General features: G+C 37.9%; 1 protein-coding gene across 4 annotated transcripts in view; it reads right to left on the bottom strand.

Moving 5' to 3' along the window:
- The window catches only part of SYTL5 (synaptotagmin like 5), a 78,464-nt gene that overhangs the window by 7,668 nt on the left and 51,067 nt on the right, over positions 1 to 19,729 (bottom strand). Inside the window, exons 8-15 of one of the 4 annotated variants that reach the window (XM_014876836.2) lie at positions 18,570 to 18,699; positions 16,691 to 16,797; positions 12,687 to 12,779; positions 8,840 to 8,905; positions 7,700 to 7,878; positions 6,748 to 6,850; positions 4,473 to 4,634; positions 1,248 to 1,356 (exon numbers count right to left, since the gene is read on the bottom strand). In XM_014876836.2, coding sequence (XP_014732322.1) covers positions 1,248 to 1,356; positions 4,473 to 4,634; positions 6,748 to 6,850; positions 7,700 to 7,878; positions 8,840 to 8,905; positions 12,687 to 12,779; positions 16,691 to 16,797; positions 18,570 to 18,699 — 949 coding nt within the window. The remainder of the gene's footprint in view (positions 1 to 1,247; positions 1,357 to 4,472; positions 4,635 to 6,747; positions 6,851 to 7,699; positions 7,879 to 8,839; positions 8,906 to 12,686; positions 12,780 to 16,690; positions 16,798 to 18,569; positions 18,700 to 19,729) is intronic. The other 3 variants (XM_088160368.1, XM_088160369.1, XM_088160370.1) reach the window with 3 other exon arrangements.

Here is a 19,729-nt window from a genome sequence, read left to right as displayed (position 1 = left end):
CCCTGGACCACAAAGGAAGCTATAAAAGCTCTGTCCCAAAGCCCAAAGTCCAGAAATAAGGCATCTGTATCCTGTGTGTGGGGATGCTCTGCTCCTCAGAGACCAGGGCAGAGGGCTCAGTGCTCCCAACACGCTGCTGCTCCCAAACAGCAGCACAAGGACCCCTGCCCTTGCAGCTGCTGCAGCTTCTGAGGAGCTCTTAGCAGCAGAGATCGTGCACACTGATCCAGGCTGAAAACAGCAGGGAAAGAAACTCAGGAGTGATGTTAAAATGTACTGGTTTTAAAAAATGCAGACTGTACTTGGACTGAGCTCTTAACAATCAGCTTTTAAGAAAGCAAACCTTGAGTAAACCTTACTACTATAGAAGGAATATCATCTGTCATAAAAGAAGAAAGAAAAAAAAAGAAATCTGATCTATCAAATGCAAATGCTAACAAGCAATACTGTCACTAAAACAGTAATATACCAGTATCTGGCATATCCATGTGCTACCCAGTGATTGCTCTCACTTCAAAGGATTGCTGTTCCTCATGCTAATGCAATGCAAAGAGATAGCAACTCTTCTCTTGTTCATTGCTGATGAAAATAATGGCTCGCCCTAAAGAACTCCAAAAAGATTTTACAGGACTAAATTGCAGCAGTGATACAGTAAGTCTGAGCAGAGGAAAAGCAGTGGGGAAAAAGGGTGAAAATGAGGAGGCAGATTAAGGTGAATTGAGCATGAAGAACTAAGTGAAGTCTATTACTTGATCAGCTAAACACTGTATATAACTAGTTGAAAAAAGAACTCTCAGACTACAATGCAGGCAATTTATTTCTCTGTGGCTGCCCTTGATCATATTACCTAATGTCTGGATTTTTTTCTAAATTAAATCAGAGCCATGCATCAACCACTGACTGCATATTTCTCTTCCTTTCTCTCTCCTTAAGTTCAGTGTAACAGAAAAGGATGAAGAAAAAGAAACATTCACATGGTTCAGAATTTCCACACACAACTATTGAACCCACATTGGAGAAGGCCTTGAGCAGCCTGGTCTAGTAGAAGTTGTCCCTGCTCATGGCAGGGAGGTTGGGACTAGATGGTCTTTCAGGTCCATTCCAACCCCTTAACATTCTGTGATTCTATGAACAAGCATATTAAAGTATGATTTCAATCTTCACTCATTACTTCACCCTAAGTGAGGATTTTTAATGCACCATCATCACATGATTTTTTAAATCATCATCATTAATGTTTGTTTTACCTTGAAACTGCCCCAGAGGAAGCATTAGGTTTCTGTCTGGGGGAATATAACGTAAAACCACTGTCAGTTCTCCTTTGTATTGAAGCCCAAAATCTGTCACAACCTCCATCTGAAGAGAAAACAAACAAATCAACCAGAAATCCAGCCAAACTTACTCATTCACTTTCTTCTTTTGATTTTAATTCTGTAGAAATGTATCAATACATCCATAAAGTGTTTTAAACACTTCTTAAACACATCAAGATGTACCAGCCCACTTTCAGATCATTAGACATTCAAATTGGAGGCAATCACATTTTAGAAAACTTTCTGAGCTAGGGAATGCAAGCTCTCAGAAAAACAAACTCATGTGGCATTAGACACTGTTCAGTGAACACACGGAGGAGAGAGTTATCTAGCATGAGTAAGTGAAAAAAACCAACAGCAAAAAAACCCCTCAAACTTATTTCTGAGTATATAAACTAACTGTTTTAAGCTGATATTCAGCCCTCATTTCCACCAGTCAGGGTTTAAAATGTAATTAGTTTCAATTTTAGAGAAGTCACTCCTGAGTCACTCTTTGAATAGATGTGTGGGGAACAAAGGTGAGGGAGAGCAGAGTGCAGCTTTGAAACACAAAAGCTTCTTAAAAACTGTTATTCCCAGTGTCCTTTTCCTTTTCTACACAGCTACTCTTTCTGCATTTCTACATATTTCTTTATAAATGCTTAAATCTTACCCAGAAGAATGCAATTGATGCTCCTCAGTCCATCCTTGTTAAAATAATACTAGGCCTTCACCAGCAGAGTACTGAACTTCCATTCACTTGTAAGAAGTTGGAAACTACATTTTGAAAACACTGGATGCAACCCAGAGGGATCTAACTCCACTGATGGAGGTGGGACCACTCAGATGCTCTCAGCAACCTGGCCCAGTGAGAGCTGTCCCTGCCCATGGCAGGGGGTTGGAATGGGATGATCCTAAAGTCCCTGCAAACCCAAACCATTCTGTGATTCTGTGATGTGATTTCTGTGCATGCTTCAGTGCTTAGGTTTGGGTACAAATGAACAAATCTTCTGATTCCTTTAGAGGGACAAAGGACGTGGATAAAGGGAAAGGATCCTCCAGCACTGCTGCAGGCACACCCAGGCACCCAGAAGCCTTTAAAGATCTGTTTAGGGAGGAATGTCTGACCTGTGAATGTATTTCTATAAGATGCATTCAGCTTGTTTCCTGACACCCCACGAAGGTCAAAATTCTATTACCAAGAGAAAATAAGCAAAAAAGCCCCACCAGGAATTCATAAAGTGTATGCAGAGAGCCAGCATTGCCTTCACCTCAGACTCCAGGCTGAGGCACTGGCCACGTTCACTGGGGCTAAATCTGCACCCAAGGATGGGACAGAGAACAAAGCAATTTTAGTCATAGCAACAGGGCCTTTTGTGACTTTGAAGCATTTTTAGAGCAACACAGGCACTGCTGCTGCTGAGGAAAACAGTCCTGTCCAGTGTCCAATGCCAGCTGCTACAACAAAGGACTCAAGAAAACCTGTAGGAATAATTTGCTGTGGAATAATTTGCACATCTACATTTTGCCAGTCAGGCAGCTCACTTATGACCTAAACTAAGCAAATTTAGGATCAAGTTTCCCATAAAAGCATCAAAGGTTATTTTTTATTTAGTTCTAGTAGTGAACAAGCAATGGTGTTAAGTCCTAATGTCAGAAAAAAATTGTCAGCCTCTCCCCCAAACCCACATATAACTTGACTCTATACTCTGTCACCTCTTTAGCCACAAAACTATTTTTTCTACTTTTTCTGACTTAACCACACTCCTCTGGAAAACAGATCTTTCAATGCTCATAGACGAAACATGTCTTCAAGTCTCCAACCTTTTCACTAAAGCAGCTAAATGATTCATGATAAAACAAACAAAGCACTGAAATAAATCCCAGAAAATGTTTGACTGCCATTTCCTCATTCCGTCTCTATCAGGCAGTCCATATAGGAGAACAGTGTGTATTTTGTGTGGATATTAAACAGTGCCTCATTTTTTTGTCAATTTAAAAAGCAATAATTGATTTTTAAAAAAATATCATCCTTACTGATCAAAACTTTAGCAGTGTTTTAAGTTTAGAAACATTATTGGCAACAACTTAGGAGGCAGACAAGACCAATTCTGTGTTTGCTTTCTTTGACAGTAAAAGAAGTAATTTAAAAATCCTTTTAATGGGTTTGGAAATAATCAGATACCATCTTCCAGCTGAACTGGCTGAAATGCTTAGTGTCTCATTATTTATTTTCCTGAGCAGGAGAGCTTCATGACTTTTTTGGTTATTTTCACATTAGGATTCAAAGGAATTACCTAGAAATTAATTAGAGAGCAAACAGATCCATCTCCCATCTGATAGAAAGGCAAAAATTAAACACATTCTCCTGAAACCCAAAAGGTAATATGATTTCTTTAAATGTAATGAACATAGAAAAACCAAATCATCCAGACAATCTTGACAATATTAGATGCACACCTTATATTATTTTGCAATTAGAAAAATACACTTTCTTAAATGTCAGTCTAAACACCTGGAATTCCTGGGGATTATGGCTGCTGCAGGAGCAAGCAAGACAGAAGCCTTTAATTCTCTATTTTACAACAGCTCTTTGAATTTCTTCAAAAATAAACACCTTTGCCAAAGCAGGGCACAGAAGTCCCCCTATCCTTCACTAAGTCCAGGGCATGCTCTGTTTCACAGACCAGTTAATTTGCTGGCTGAGAGGCCTCATCTTGTGCCTTTCTAGTTAAGGCCAGTGAGAGATTTAGAAGTTGTTTTGTCACATCTGAAAAGTGTAAAGCACTTTGAACTGAGAAAAATAAAGCTTTTTTCTTTAATAACTTTTTAAGGGTTGAGTAGGGGGAATGGTAGGAAAATTCTTTGGTTTATGTTCTGTTTTTAAAAATTAATGTATTTACTAGGTCATTTTTTAGTTGGAGTTTATTACAGGATGAACTTAAGGTTTGTTTAAAAGCTCTTTTTTGTTATTGATTTTAAGTAGCCAATCATATGTGAAATTTTCAAGAAGACTTTAAGCCAGTAAGCTTTTACTGAATTACGAACAAGTACTTTTTTTTTTATTGTCATAATATACACTTATTACATCCTGCTTTATAAACAAGCTCCAAAGGAAAAAAAAACTAATTCTTGCTAAATTTTCTTCCCAGCACTTTCACCAGTCCTGGAAACCCTTACCTTGGGCTGGAGCACAAACCACTCATCGCCCTGATTTTCAAAGTTCCAGGAATCGAATGGAATTTCCACTTCCCCAAGGAAGCTGTTGCGTCCAAACCTGTCATAGTGCCAGACAGAAAGCTCTAGGGTCCTGGTTTCCAGCTGTGAGTGACTGATGACATACTACCGACAGAAAAAGAGAAAAAGAAACTCCTAGAATAAGCAGAAATAATATTTTCCACTGAGCCTTTTATGGCTCTAGCTCAGTTTCACCAAGCCCACAGCAGTTAACAAATGGAGCATGAAAGAGATTTGTTTTTCTTGCAAACAAGATTGATCTAGCCAGAAAGCTCAGAATGTTAATGTGAAATCTTTCTTTGCTGTATACATACAGTGAAAATTTATGTTACTATCACTATTGTGGCTTTTTTTATTATTATTTACTGGGTATTTATGACTATGAAGTAAATTATGATGCTTAAAAATATGATCTTGTTAATTCCCTACAAGTTTATGTAAAAGAAGCAGATCAACCTGTAGGCTGATAAAAAGAAAAAAACCCCCACTAGTTCTTTCATCCCTAAAGAGAGTCTGCTGAACACTGTTTTGCAGAAAGCATCCTCTCATTTCCAATTTTTTCTTTGTAGCTTACAAAAAATTGTTCTGAAAACACGTGCAGCAGCATCTGCAAGACATGCAGAGTCTATCGGAAACCATTGTTGGATTTGAAAGCTACAAAATCTCATCTCTAGCTATCAATACATGAAAAGTATTAAAAAACTAATATCATAGTCTAACAAATACACAGAAAAATGATAAACATCTGGAATTCTGGCTCTTCATGCTCTACTTTTAGCAAAAAGCTCATAATTTCCCTGCCATTCACCCTTCTAGTGTTAGCTGAATACACTCAGAGGTCTTATTTTTGCATCAGGAACAATATCTGGATGTGGACAAATACTGTCCAGAAGCTGAACCAGTCAAGTCAGTTGGCTAATTATGTATAGATGCATCTACAATGCCTAACCCTAGATGCCAACCACTGCACTGTGAGAAACCTCATATTCTGTAACAACAGAGTAAGATACAAGACATATTTAATTTTTTTTTTTTAAACAGGATTTTCAGTTGGGATGAACAACTCTTCCATATCTATGCACATTTCAAGTAACTCCCTTTTGTTCCAACCCATATCTTTGAGAAACTTCTATGTCCTATCTTCACCCAGCCAATATGTTTAGTGCTATATTACTTGATAAATAAAGTCTAATACTTTATTTTTTTCCCAGTTGAGGCAAGCCTTAAGTTTAATCTATACCATTAAGTTTGATCTATACCATTTAAAAATGAGGCTGTGAAAAGGCTCTCCCTTGGCAAGCAGCATGGCCAAACTGAGCTAAGCCAAGTACACCAGCCAGGGAACATCTATTTGACTCTATTATAGGAAACTTATTTAAAACTTAACTAAAACTAAATATATATATATATATATATATATATATATATATATATATTTCGTGAGAAACTAAAAAGAGTTTCTGGTTTCACGAGCCTGCTGGATAACTCTTTTCAATTGGTAGGAAAGGGAGTAATCAGGAGCCTTGAGGTTAAGCTGCCAGAGAGGCAGTGATGGGGCAGGAACCCCAGCATTGCCACCTGCACCACAGGGCCAGGGAGGTGAACGAGCAGAAACTCAGGAGAGTTCAGCCTCTCTAGTCGGGGTGGGTAAAGGGCAAGGAAGGAGAGAGAGCTGTGGCCACTGTGACCTCAACACATCAAGTGCATTGCAATAGAAAATGAACTTCACCACAGGTTTTAAGAAGAAAAAGAGTGAAGCAGTTTTTGGCGTTTTCTTATCAAAGTTAGTTCTGCTTTAGAAATAAGTTGAAGCTTCCAAAAGAATTCGGATTTTACTGCAAAATGTTATTTTCTCTTCAAAACCAGTTAGACAGGAAGTTCTAATCTAGCTTTATTTCAGCATCAGGCATATAAAATCTTTAAGGTGTTTTTAACAACTCTAAGCTCAGCTAGATGGGAACATCAACAGTTTTGAAACAGATATGTAAACTAATAGAATTTTTAACTGTAAAGGGGGGAACCAAGCAAAACCTTAACCCTCTTTAATGCTGAAAGCCAGAAATTGCAACTCATAGGTTTACTAGATGCTTTTCCTTAAAGACCTTCCCTTTTGAGGCATCTCTTCCAAGTTCTAATCCCTGCAATGGAACCCATCTAGAAAACACCTGTGAGCACAAGTGAAACATTCATCAGAGCCTGAGAGAGAGGCTGTTCTCACCTTCAGCGTCTCATTAAATTCTGGGTTGGTGCTGTTACTTTTAATTTTGGTCTTGCGCTTACTTTGGCGGGACTTATCAGGCAGAAGGTAGGCTTTGACATATCTGCAGAGCAAGGAGAAAAATATTAGCAAGGAGTAGAAAATGACCAGTTTGAGCAAAGACTTGACTGTTGCTGCATCAGTAACATAGGAGGAAATTAATTTTTGCAGTATAAAGAGTGTAAACACCTAACAGTGAACATGCAAAATATGCAGAAGTATAGTCTTTACCTACAAACCTAGTGGTGTTAGTCAGATAAGATCAGAATAAAAAAAGACAGAGCTAAATTTATTTATCCTCAGAAATGCAACAAGCTTTCCTAACCATTTCCCTTTTGCAGTATATGATTATCACCTGGTCATAAGTGACAAAATATACACTACAAATACAAGATAATTAAAAACTTCATAATTTATATACCATAGATTAATCATAATTAGAGACACTAATTGTTGCTTTCTGATGAGACAGTTTACATATTATACTGAAAACTACAGTAAGAAACTCAGAAAACATGGTGCTTGCAAAACACATCTATGGGCACATGAAAAAAAAATTACTTCCATTAACCCTTGACTTCAGAACATCACTCCTCTCATATATCAGTTTTGATAATAGAAGTAAAAAAAAATTCAATGCTGCCTGCTATTCCTTCATAATTTTTTCCCTTTTAGTATCAAACAGGTTGGTAATTTAAATAATCTTACTGTTTCCTCAGAACAGACAAATATTGCCCTAAGAAGCACACAGGAAATGCAGGGAACCCAAACCCAGCCATCACCAAAATGCTGCTTGTACCAGCTGGGTGCTGTGAATTCCCAGGCTTGGATCCCAACCCCCGGTTACAGCCAGGGTGGGATGTGGTGGGGGACACCCCTAGCAGGGCTCAAGGAAATTCTTCTCTGTGCTTACGGGTCAGTCCTTTGCTTCCTCTCATCTGCAATGGCCAGGTTCCTGCAGCTCTTCACCAGGATGTTGAGGGCACCTGTTTTGTAGATGTAGTTGATATTGAGGAGGATTTCACCACTGACCTTCACGTTGCCATAGTCACCAGTTTCACTATACACACTCATCATGCTGTTAATGCTCGTCTGGAGGGGAACAGAAAAAGGGCTCAGAGGCTGAAACTCATTACTCTTCTCTAAAGTCTGCTTTTTTAATTTTTTTTTTTCATAAAGCTACAGCCTTGCAATATTGTCACACTTTTAGGACTTGCTATGGAAACAGATATATCATAGAATAGAATTGCCATGATTTGATGTAAAGGGAATAAGAACTGTAGTTAACAGTAGTTTAAATGTCTAGACAGATGTTTTTCCATGCACGACTCAAACCTATTTATAAACATGACTAAATCTAAATTACCACCTTTTAATTAATGCATGAACTGAAGAGCAGACAGGCTACATAAATTTTAAGCTCATGTAAGTTCCAAGCAGAAAAAAAAAACAACAAAAAAATCACTTCTCTGGCTCAGCTAGTCACCTCATTTTTACTGAGTCTCATAAGACAACTGCTGACAGAGCCCTTAGGAAAGGTTACAAGGATGCTTCCCATAATGGGTATAGTACAAAACCATATTTATTTAAAGTGGCACCTGTCTCTCATTAGCAATACTAAAAGAAGGAGCAAAATTCAGCCTCCACCCCATCGCTACAAATTTTGTAAAATTTTATCAATAATACCACAATTTTTTCCTCTACAGCATAATATATCATCCCTCAATCCCTCTTCCTTCACACTCATAAAATGCAGAGTACTGCTATGAGGATTCCCTCTTCCAAAAGTTTACAGTCAGGAAAGAACTGAATATTTTTTAAAGAAAACTGGAGAAATACACACACTGCCAGGACCAAAAGCATTTGGGGAACCTGGCGCGTGTTTTCTTTTGAGTCATTGAACAAGATTGCTCCAAAACTAAAATATATAACCACCTAAATTCTGACACATAGGAACCTTGCAAGACACACAGGTACAGTCTTCAACAGAAAGGGAGAAAGGAGAGAGAAACCTTAAAAGTAAAGCTAGAGCAGAGGATTCAGGAGAACTCACAGTATCACCATCTGCTTCAGGAACATTTAAATATGTCCATTTTCTGTCAGAGCCTTCTGGGGAGTTCTTTAAGGAAGGTAGTGCAAAAGAGCAAGAGAAAAGAGCATTAGACTACTGTAATAAGAAAAAATAAGTGCAGTGAGAAAACTTTATCCATATAGAAAGGTAAAGGAAGTTTGTATTGCAAAGTCATAGTGAGAAAGACAGAAAGAAAAAGGTATCACCAAATCAGAGAAATGCTGTGTTTTCCATACACTTCAAGTACTGAAGGATGCATGGTTCAAAGTAATTACATAGAAATGAGGCAACCTCTGTATCAAAATAAAAAAAAATATCTTTTAGAAGAGTAGGTCAGCAGGTTTGGATTCATATTGGATTACATTTGGATTTGTTCTCATTTACATGTCCATGTGCACATCAATCCTCCCTGAAGCCAGTCAAAAGCCAAGCATTCCTCTATTTGCAGCATCAGTGCCTTTGTAAAAAAGGGCAGTTTCTCTGTGGAGTTCATAAGAATAGATGTCAATTGCACTAAAATGTTGAAACATGTCACTGGGAAAAAAAATTACATCAATTCATTATTGGAGGACACATTTTCCCTCCTCTGCTTGCTAGAGCAGGATCTCACCAACTGTGTCTTGATCCATCTCCTTCCTTGCCAGCTGCAGGGAAGAGCACAGTCCAGGGAAAGGCCACACAGAAATAATTTCTTTGTGACAAAACCCAACTCTCCAAGCTCCCTGCAGCACAGAAGGCTCAAGGGATAAACAGTTCTGTGTCAATGTGGTAAACAACAACAGACAGGAAGACGTTTTATATAAGTGATTATTACCCATAAATTTAATTTTATAACCCATGTAGGAAAAATAAACAGCAAAAAAAGGTGGTTTTGATGTATTTCTGCTGGCTGGCTTTATCCTTAATTAAGGGGGAAAAAGAAGGGAAATAAATAGAAATGCTTGTCCTTTTAATCCTTTTTATAATTGTCTGAAATGCCAGGAATTGTACTGGTTAAAATTACTGGAAAATTATCAACATATACCAACTAATGTGACATATTTCCCCCAATTTCTAGCATGCCTTGAGCTAAATTCCAGCCTTTACCATTTATATATTTCCACGCCTAAAATACATGAAAATATCCTTTTACACTGTTAGGGAATTTAACCAATCCAGTATATGCTAAAAAATGCCTAAATTATCCCAGCAAAGATTTTATGCCCACTTCAGAAAACAAATCTCAAGGTTAAACCAATACAAGGAGGTGGATGAGTTGTTTTCTACTTCAAACACGTCTCTCTCTCTAATCTAAATACTTTTTTCCTCAATCTTTATGCAAGCAGGCAGCATGGGATAAATGGCCGGAGGAAAAAAACTGTGAGAGAAGGTCCAAACCAAGTAGATGGCCTCTGACCCTTGAATTTATGCAACATAATTTCTGAACTGCTTGCAAAGCACAAGGAAAATTATATCAATTTAGTAGAATTTTATAGCATTCACTTTTTGTCACCCATGCCCAGACTCTGTTCTGTAGCATTGACACTGGACATTGCATATACTAAATGCAAAATCCTAAAGACAAATACTCATATTCCTGTTTAGTAAGTAGCAAACAATATATGAAGGATACAGAGTCTCATTTTGATAGCTCACTAAGAATTATATTTGTTTTGCATGGTACCTTAGCTCTGCAGTAAAGCACTGGAACATTTTAGTCTCACTGATGTGGTGGGTCTTGACAACACCACATAAATATGTGGAGGATGAAGGATGAAGAGAAAACTAAAGTCACAGTTCATGCAAAAGCTTTGGGAAAACACAAAATAAAAGACTAACACTGAGATACAATTTCTCTTCAATGTCACTTTCCACTTCCATTTTTGCTCATTCATATTGCAGGTAGATTTCAAATGTCTTTTATCTTCTGTGATATTTCTTTCTCTTTTCTCAAATATTCATTGTAAGACTAGCCATACTTATTTTAAATAAGGAAAAGGGAAAAGGGATCATACAGTTATGAGTCTACTGTTCATTAACAACATTATTTCAATGTGACTTAACAGTCATTTGACATCACAGGATAAAAGAACATACTGTGCAAGAAGGCTCAAAGGCTTAAAACAATCAAAGTGAAAGTAAAAAATGTGATGGGGAAATGTTAACAACACACTTAAAGGGAATAAAGAAATGAACCTGTAAAATTGCCCTGCTCTTGCAGGGAGAAGCAGCTGGCCATTCACAACTTTGCCATAACATTGCATGCAGTGACATTAAAAATCATGTCATGGTGAATAAGGAAAAACGGGAGCATTGAGATGTGAGATTATCTCAAACCTACAGCACTGGAAAAGCTGCACTTCGCCTAAAAGAAAGGTCAGAGGGAAACCTACAGCAAAGGACAAAAGCCAACACATGGACAGAACACTGCCTGAAGCACAGGGGGAAGGATCTCTGAATGCAGTTCCTTAATTAGTGGCCTAACAGAGAAAGCACTTAAGCCCCTGCAATCCTCCTATCAATTTTCAGAGGAAATGAAAATCATTGTGTCTATAAAATCCCTGGCACCAGCAAGCATTGGAGGCTGTGAGTCATTGCCAGCCTCAGCTAAGTGGGTGGAATTAGCCCAGGGTCCACAGGCTGCAGGTGCTCAAGTCTGACATGGGGTGAAGGGATGCACTCTGCTGAGTCTGTGAACTACAAAAATCACAGGGAAAAATGGTCTGACACAGCCAGATCTAAGACATCAAAGTGCTCTGTGATGTTAATATTCTCAGCCCTTTCTCCTCCCTATATAAGCCAAGCTTGGATTCAGTCAATTCCATTTTTTGGGATCAAGAGCCTCATTGGGGATTCCCTTGGCCTTGCTTGCACAGAGGCTAATAGGGGTGCAACCTAGGAAGGATAGTTCTTTATTTATTGTTATAGACCTTATTTTCTCCTCCCTTTTGGTATTCCGATTCATCTTTCCTCATCCTCTTCAGCACTCACACACTCTACATAGAGTTTGTTGCAGCTTTGTGCAGTCCAGAGCTATTCTTAGACACAAGCCATAAAGAAGAGTGGCTAGAGAGGACTCTGAAGATATTATCAATTGCCCACGGATCCCAAAAATGAGGTACACAGCAGATAGCAATAAACTAGACATGTTAGAGGCTGCTTTCATTATGTATTTTCTTTCCCAGTGAATAACAGACTGCATAATGAACAGCAGAAGGCTTCTTAGACCAATTTTGTTGCTACCATCAGGTGCAGCTATCCTTATATTGTCACCAACCTAATCCCCAAGCACCTTTCTCCTGCAGTAAAGGAAAATACTTTCCAGATGTGGGTAGCATAGCAATCATGCCATGAAGAATGACAAAAGCTGAGCTGGGGGATGGACAATGATTCCATTGAAGTGGGATGTATTCAAACACACAGACAAATGTTTGTGTCCCAAGAACCTAAAAAATCAGAAAGCAGTTTGAGAATGAAACCCCCCCCCACAGCCTTGTTCTCTTTGTTTCAATTTAATTAAGATCAAGTGCTCCTCTGCAAAGCTGAGCAGTCACACACTGCAAACATCTCTGGTTTGCCTTCTCCACATGTAAGCTTGATAATAACCCGAGCATATGAGGAAGTCTGCTAATGAGTATGCAAAATAGTTTTCTCTTTCCATGCCCTGCAGAGAACAGCATTTCAGCTTTGAACGGCATTAGTAATATAATAGAAAGTCTATCTGAATATTAAAATATGTTTCTCAAATGTAGAATGAAAGGTGAATGAAGCGATATGAAATAAATTCCTTTCTGGAAGAAATATGGTCCTTTGTGGAAGGACAATAGATGTCTTCTACTCAAGAGCTTACTGTTGATAATCCACTTGTCATATGTTCATGTTTTCTTGGATAACAAGAGGCCACTATGTCATCAATATCTTCTTCTGTTTCATCCAGATAGCCCTAAATGACAAATAGGAATTTTAGTTGTTGTGGTCTGCATGGTATCTGGTCAGACTCTGTCACTTAATTTTGGTACACAAGTTTTCCACTTTAGGAAGATGGTGCTGGATGCATTCAAATTCTGTTCTGTAGAACATTTTCCACATCTCTGCACAGACACAAAGTGTAAGGGGAAGAGACAGCTGTGCTTTCAGGATTCAGCTGTTTAAGAACTGAAAATCCTCACATACACACTTCATGTCTTATATCAAACCAAGTGGTAAACATTAAAAAAAAAAAAATTAAATTTCTGTATTGTATTAATAATAAAAAGGTAGAAAAACAGTAATTGCACAACTTCATATAGTTGCTTGAATTTTAATAAGCAAGACTGAAGTTTAGCATCTTTAACCCATATACAGAAAATAACGTCATTGTTTAAACACAGAAGTGAAGTAAAATCCAAACCAAATCTTTAGATGTGATTGATGGTCCTAATGGGACTCTTAACTTTTACTTAAAATAATAGGAAAAATGCCAGAAGACAATTATAATTCTATGAGGGATAGCTTGGAAATCTCAGTGTTTCCTTAAGTCTTATGATAAGTATATTTTGAAAGACTTTGTTTTTAATTTTAATGAAAGTCAGATTTTCAATTTCCTTATATCTGCTTTGCAGCTATAAAAACCTCATCTTTTGACCTACCTCATTCTCCATTGCTTAGTTGCTCACACTCTTTGAAACTAAACAGAGAAATACTGTATTCACATTCAAGAGTCTCAAAGACTTCTGTGCTAATCAGCAAAAAGAGAGCAGGGAGAAATGCTGCTGGAGACTTGAATTCACAGTTAACATAAAAAAATTTGCAGTACATTTGCCATACTTTACATAAAACTGGCTGTTACATGCCTTCTCCTTTGCTCCAGTGACTGAACTGATATGAAACCACCTAAAATGATTTTCCATTACTGCTGTCCAATTGTTACTGTATATTAATATTGAGCAGAGAGAAATCAGAACAAGCTATCACCAAAATTTGCATACTGAAGAAAACCCTTAGTTTCATGTTCTTACTATGAGCTTGTTCTGCTGGTCTCTTATTTTTCTCATCTGTTGAAGGTGCTGTTAGCACCCCACAGAAAAAAAAAAAAAGAAAAAACAAAAAAGGAAGTAATAGATACCTTATACTAAATGAAAGCAAAAATCCTTGGAGACCTAGGCACAACAGAGCAAACTATTTCAGGGAGAGAGAGTTGAATGACTAAAAAGTAAAATCTCCCAAAAACCAGAAATAAAAATAAATTAAAAAAAAAAAATTAAAAAAAACCAACCAAACAAACAAACAAAAAAACCCAAAACCACTCCACCTGTAATTTCTACTCCCGTTATTGAGATCAGATGTCAGGTGATGTAGTCCAGTTTTAAATTTGGAACAAGAATACAGTTTTACTTGCCCATGGAACTGGAAGAAGCAATTCTATACATTAAAAACTCTTTCCTTTACACTGTTGTATGCATACCAGTGAACTTGAAAATAAACAATGCTAAATTTCTACTGAAGAATAATTAAACACAGGGGAAAAAAAAGTAAGGCAACATCTTCAGATTGGGGTGTTTCAGACCCTCAAATACTAACATTGCTTCACAGAGTCCTAACAACTGCTGAATACCAATTCTTGTCTGCAAGCAGAAATCTAAAACTTTTAATAAAGGTCAGTATTTAACTTATGCTCTTAATTTATTTTACACCACAACGATTCTATCTCTCAGGAGTTGTTACAGAATTGCAACTATGTAATTGGTTGGTGTTATTAGCTTATTAAAGTTAGAGCTAGTAGGACATTAATCTCATGGTCTCCAGTGGGGCTATAAAATGCACATTACTCCTAAGAAAGCAGCTGAGCATGCAATGAACACTGCTTGGTCAGGAATTCAACACACCTCTCTAGAAAAGGTGCTCACACTTGAACAATGGATTTAGCTGGTTCCCCATGCTCCTCGGTAAATCTGTGCCACACCATGTGGGTTTTGGGGCTTGTCCCTTCTCATTTTCAAAAGCAATACTAAGTTAGAGAAGGAAAACATCCATTCAATTTTCCAGCTGATTTCTCTGTATGGCTAATAGGTTTCCCTGATAAAGGTGAGAGCAAAGTAGCTAAAAGTCTTTTCCCATCCTTTCAGCTGATAAATTCCAGCAATCTGCACGTCCTATTGACATGTGGCATCTCCCACACCACTCCCATCACCCTGGAATAAGAGACTGAAGGACCTCAGCTAGAATAAAAAGAGATATAACTCCAGCTTTTCTCAGACTGCAGGAGGTGTTCTTACCATCATCAGATACCTTTCTTTTTGTCTCTTACATACAACCATCAAATAAACCAAATTCCAGCAGGAATACAGCTTTTATTTCAAACCACTGCATCCATAATAAATATGGGACAAGATTCTGAAGGACTCCTGTGAGACAAACTACTCTAAATGAATATAGTAACACAAAAGCTGATAAATGCAATCAATTCATTTCATAAGGCAGAGAAAGTGATGATGTGGGTAAAATCAGAGATTTGTGACTCCTGTTAGGAATGAATTTTAAAGGGGAATTAGCACCAGCTCCAGAGCAGTTAATCAAGGTTATGACAGGAGAGGTCTCCTGTGCCACCAAAGAATCTACAGAGTTGCAGAGATGCAATCTGAAACTTCATTCAGAGTCAGCAGGAAAGAAATATAAAACAAAATCTCTGATTCAGAAGACAAAAATCAAAGAACAGAAAACCTCTTTGGATTTTCATCTCTGGCAGCTGCCCCAGAGAAATACCTAAGTTTTAACTGTCAACTAGAGCAGAGAACAGATAAAAAGAAATATAGTCTGCATTTTTTTCTCTTGTGCTTTTCTTCTGCATTATTTTCCAGCTTCTTAATAAAGAACACATCCTTTTTCTTTGTTATAATTTAAAAATAAACCACTTATTTTTGAAGTTGTTCTTCCACCAACACCTGACACACAGGAAGATCTTTTGCTAATTCCTCAAAGATTAACCCAAAGCAATGCTGCAGGCACATTCTCTGACTGCTACTAATCCAAGAAAAGATGGAAATCCCAACACATGGTTGGTTGGTTCCACCAATACTCAAATTTCAACACCAAAGGAAGGGGAGACATCTGCCATGGCCAATACCTTTCTGGAAAAAGCAGATGGAAGGGAGAGACTGTGATGAGAGGAAAAATGCATAAACTACAGGCACACATTTGGAAACTTTAGAATAAACTGTGATTAGAGAAAGAATTATTTAAATAACTCTTTCCCCCCTCATGCATATTTAATAAGCTTGGATGTTCTTTTATAGCATTGATCCACATCTGCAAATTGCCTAACTTGGATATGTGCATAAGAGGAGATGGAAGTTGTGAGTCACGTCAGGAAAAGCAGTCCATAGAATACACAAAAAAAGACATGGAGATGTATGGAAGAGTCAACAGAAAGATGAGGCAAGCAAACATTGCCAGAACAGAAAGTCAGGTCTTCCTTCTAAAAATACAGATGAGTGGAAAACCAAACCAGACAAAGATTAAAGCCTTTAAACTATGAACTTTTTCAGCATCAAAATTAAAACTTATGAAACTATGAATTAATAGAGTTGTGGAGCATGTGCAATTTAGTGCCTGGAATTTATTTTCAGGCCAGGTTTCTTTCATCTGTGAATTCAAACACCCAGCAAATTAACAATAAACTGGAACCATGATTATTCATTGAAATCACTCTATAGCAAACATAGTCAGAAGATGACACTATTAAAAATTCCATTAAATATTCCTGAAAGAACGTCCTGCCTTACCCATATTTTATATAGATACACATACAGCCCTGATTTTATTGGTCCAAACAAACAGAATTTCCACCAGATGAACATTTACATATTTGTAACTCACCAATTCCTGATCTAAGGCACTAGGTACAGATTTGCTCCTTATGCTCAGGGTATCCTCATTTCCTTCAGAGAAGGATTCACTCAAATCTATCTCAGATCGGCTACGGTCTGGGAAACAAAAACAATTTAAATGTTTGCTATAGTTTGTACAGAAATATTCCATTTCATCTCTCATACAAGTATTCTCCCAACCCAAATGGTTTTTTAACAACAACAAAAAAAACCAAACAATATTTTAGTTATCTGCCAAAAACTATGGCAACTGAACATCACTATGATAAATGGAGAAATATGCTTTCTGGTTCTGCTCAGCCTTCTGGGCAATAATTTTACCCCTGTACTATTTATTTATCTACTGTGATTGTCTTCTGTGGATGATACCATAGATCATCAAGATTTTGACTTTGTCTGGTAGGCCTGTCAGCCTGGAATGTTGCAAAACTCACGGTCCAAGTGTCAACAGTGACTGTCACATCTACCACCACCCCAAAATCTCCCCAGCATCTGCATCAGAATCAAGCATCTGGGGATACAGATGGATGCAGAAAGTACTTCTGTCATTCACTGTGTTCCTTGTGCAGACATTAGGAGGAAACAGAGTCTCAAGAGCTCCAGAAGTTTCTCTCACCCACTCCATAGCACAAGGCATAGAAAAAACCAAAAAAACAAAAAACTTTCTCCAAGGCTTCTTAGTCCTCCCCATATAAATCTTTTGTGTGACAGTTTCCATGTATTTAGAAAGAAAAAGAGGGGGAAGAGAGTACTTTTAGATCCTGCAGGCAGGAAGCTGAAAAGTTTTTAACTGTTCATCTTCTACAGCTCTACAGCTGAAGTGGCAGCAAAGGTCACTCTCCTGAGCTGAATGTCCTTTGAGTTTTGCCCAAGAGACAAATGCACAATCTGAGGCCTTTTCCCAAGTTGCTCAGCATCCCTCTGCTTTGGTAACACGAGGTCAGTTCTTATCTACCAGGAAACTTTCATTTTGTAAGGCAGCAGGAACAGAAGAATTTTTACTTCCTAAGTAAGCAGCCATCTGCAACACTTCAGCCTGGATTGCACTGAGCAATATTCCCAAGGAAACTCTGACACTTTCAAGCTGAAATGTCTGAGGTAAGGAACATTCCCTCCTTGGATTAACTCTGTGGGATACATCTCTAGGTTTCTGCTTTGGGCTAAATCCAGCTGCAGTAAAGTGAGTCCTGCTGTTTCAGAGAGAACCCAACCCACTCCATCAGCCCTGCAGGAAGCCAGCTGAGTGCCTGGGGGAAGCAGAAGAGTGCAGGATGCTCCTGCCTCCTATTTCAGAGAGAAAAAAGAGGATCTCCATCCACTGCTGCAAAGTGGCTGTGACAGCACCTTCCTGTGTAAACCCTTTCTACCTACCAGCCTCCAATGAAACGAGGGAAATTACAGATGGATTGACTGGTTCAGAGCATCACCTATGAAAATGAACAGACTAGAAGTCTGTGAGGGGCTGTTGATGTTGGGTTAGAAGGGGCTTGTTCTCTGACCACTCACTGGCAGCAGCACAGTAATATTATACACAGGTAGTATTTCATACAGGGGGGCACACAGAGAACGACTGAACAATATGCAGTTGTGAATAAAATCTTGTAACAACTCTAAGAGCATGTGATGTACCTAGCAATAACTTTGTTCCTATGTTTCTGGGGTAAGGATTGCCATCCTTTAATGTAAATTTTGTGAAGGGGTATGAACTTTATTAATAAAAAGGAAGTGTTTTCAGAATGAACAAATTTATGAAACTTATATTTGGTCTTTCAACATGTTTTAAGAACAAAAGGAGCAGAGTCAAAAGAATGGGCATAATCCTCTGAAAATAAAGGCTGTCAGAAAGAAGAAAAAGGCTTAATACTTGCCTGATGACAAAGATACCCTCGAAACTGCAATGGAAGGTGCTCCAGATGGCTTCCTGCAGTGCTTCTTTACTAAATCTTCAGGTACACTTTCGCTTGCTGGGATAATCATGCCATTTTCCAAGCCAGTGTCCTGCCCAAGAGGAAAAATCCACATGCCATAAATACAAACGCCAAGAGAATTCACTATTTGTTTATGAAAGTATAATTTCTATTAGATTCCAGAAATCCAAAGCTCCTTTAACATCCAATCTATTACTGAATATATTTAGATTCCAGTCTAATCTGCTTTGCTTAGCACTGATGATGTGCAAAATCTGCACGAAGATGCAATTCTTGCTTGCATTCTGAGTTTGCAGCTGAAGAATCAGAGTAAAGTATCAGGGCAAAGGAACACTCAAATCTATTAGAAGTTCACTCAGCTCAGAAATCAGAAAAAAAAAAAAGAAAGAAAAGCAAAACCTATGATTTTTGTAATAGCATAATGATTTCAGCCAGGGCAAAACAAATTGCACTTGAACTAATTAAATTATGCCAGTACAACCCCTTAAATAAAGCCAAGATCCTTGATATCATTGTGACCTCTTGCCCGCCTGTAAAAGAAAAGCTAATAACATAACTCCATCTAAATTAAATGGATTTTTAAAAAAATCTAATGCACTTGAAAAAAAGTCAGTCCATGTGCCTACAAGAATATAAATAAAACAACTATTCATTTATTTACTAACTTTTTTTTTATTAGGAAACACAACATATTAGATCAAGTATAGGGAATTTAGAAAGAAAATGGATGCATTCAAAGGGCTCTGATCTAAACACTCCATCTACCTTTTTTCCAAACATTAATGGTAAACACCTCCCAGGAGGCCTAACAGCACATGAGAGAAATTGTTCTGATAATGTGTTTATCACACATTTTGTGCTATGGAATAATTTATGCAGAGCCCAGTGTTCAAATCCAGAAAAAACTAAAATCAGTTTGGCCCGATTGTCTGCAAGTGCTGGACTCACAAAGTCCCCTTAGGAGTCAGTGGGAGAATGCTGGACTGTGCATGCTTGAAAGTCATGTCCTTATTTCACAGCACTTACTCAAGGTTCTAAAGCGCCAAAAAATGCTTTTTCCCGTCCCTTGTGCCTGCCAGTCCAGAATCTGTAACTCATTA

Source organism: Sturnus vulgaris, chromosome 2, assembly GCF_052056855.1.
Source record: "Sturnus vulgaris isolate bStuVul1 chromosome 2, bStuVul1.hap1, whole genome shotgun sequence".
NCBI lineage: Eukaryota > Metazoa > Chordata > Aves > Passeriformes > Sturnidae > Sturnus > Sturnus vulgaris.
The sequence above is the reverse complement of the archived record's forward strand: the minus strand, read 5'-3'. Positions and strand labels throughout refer to the sequence as shown.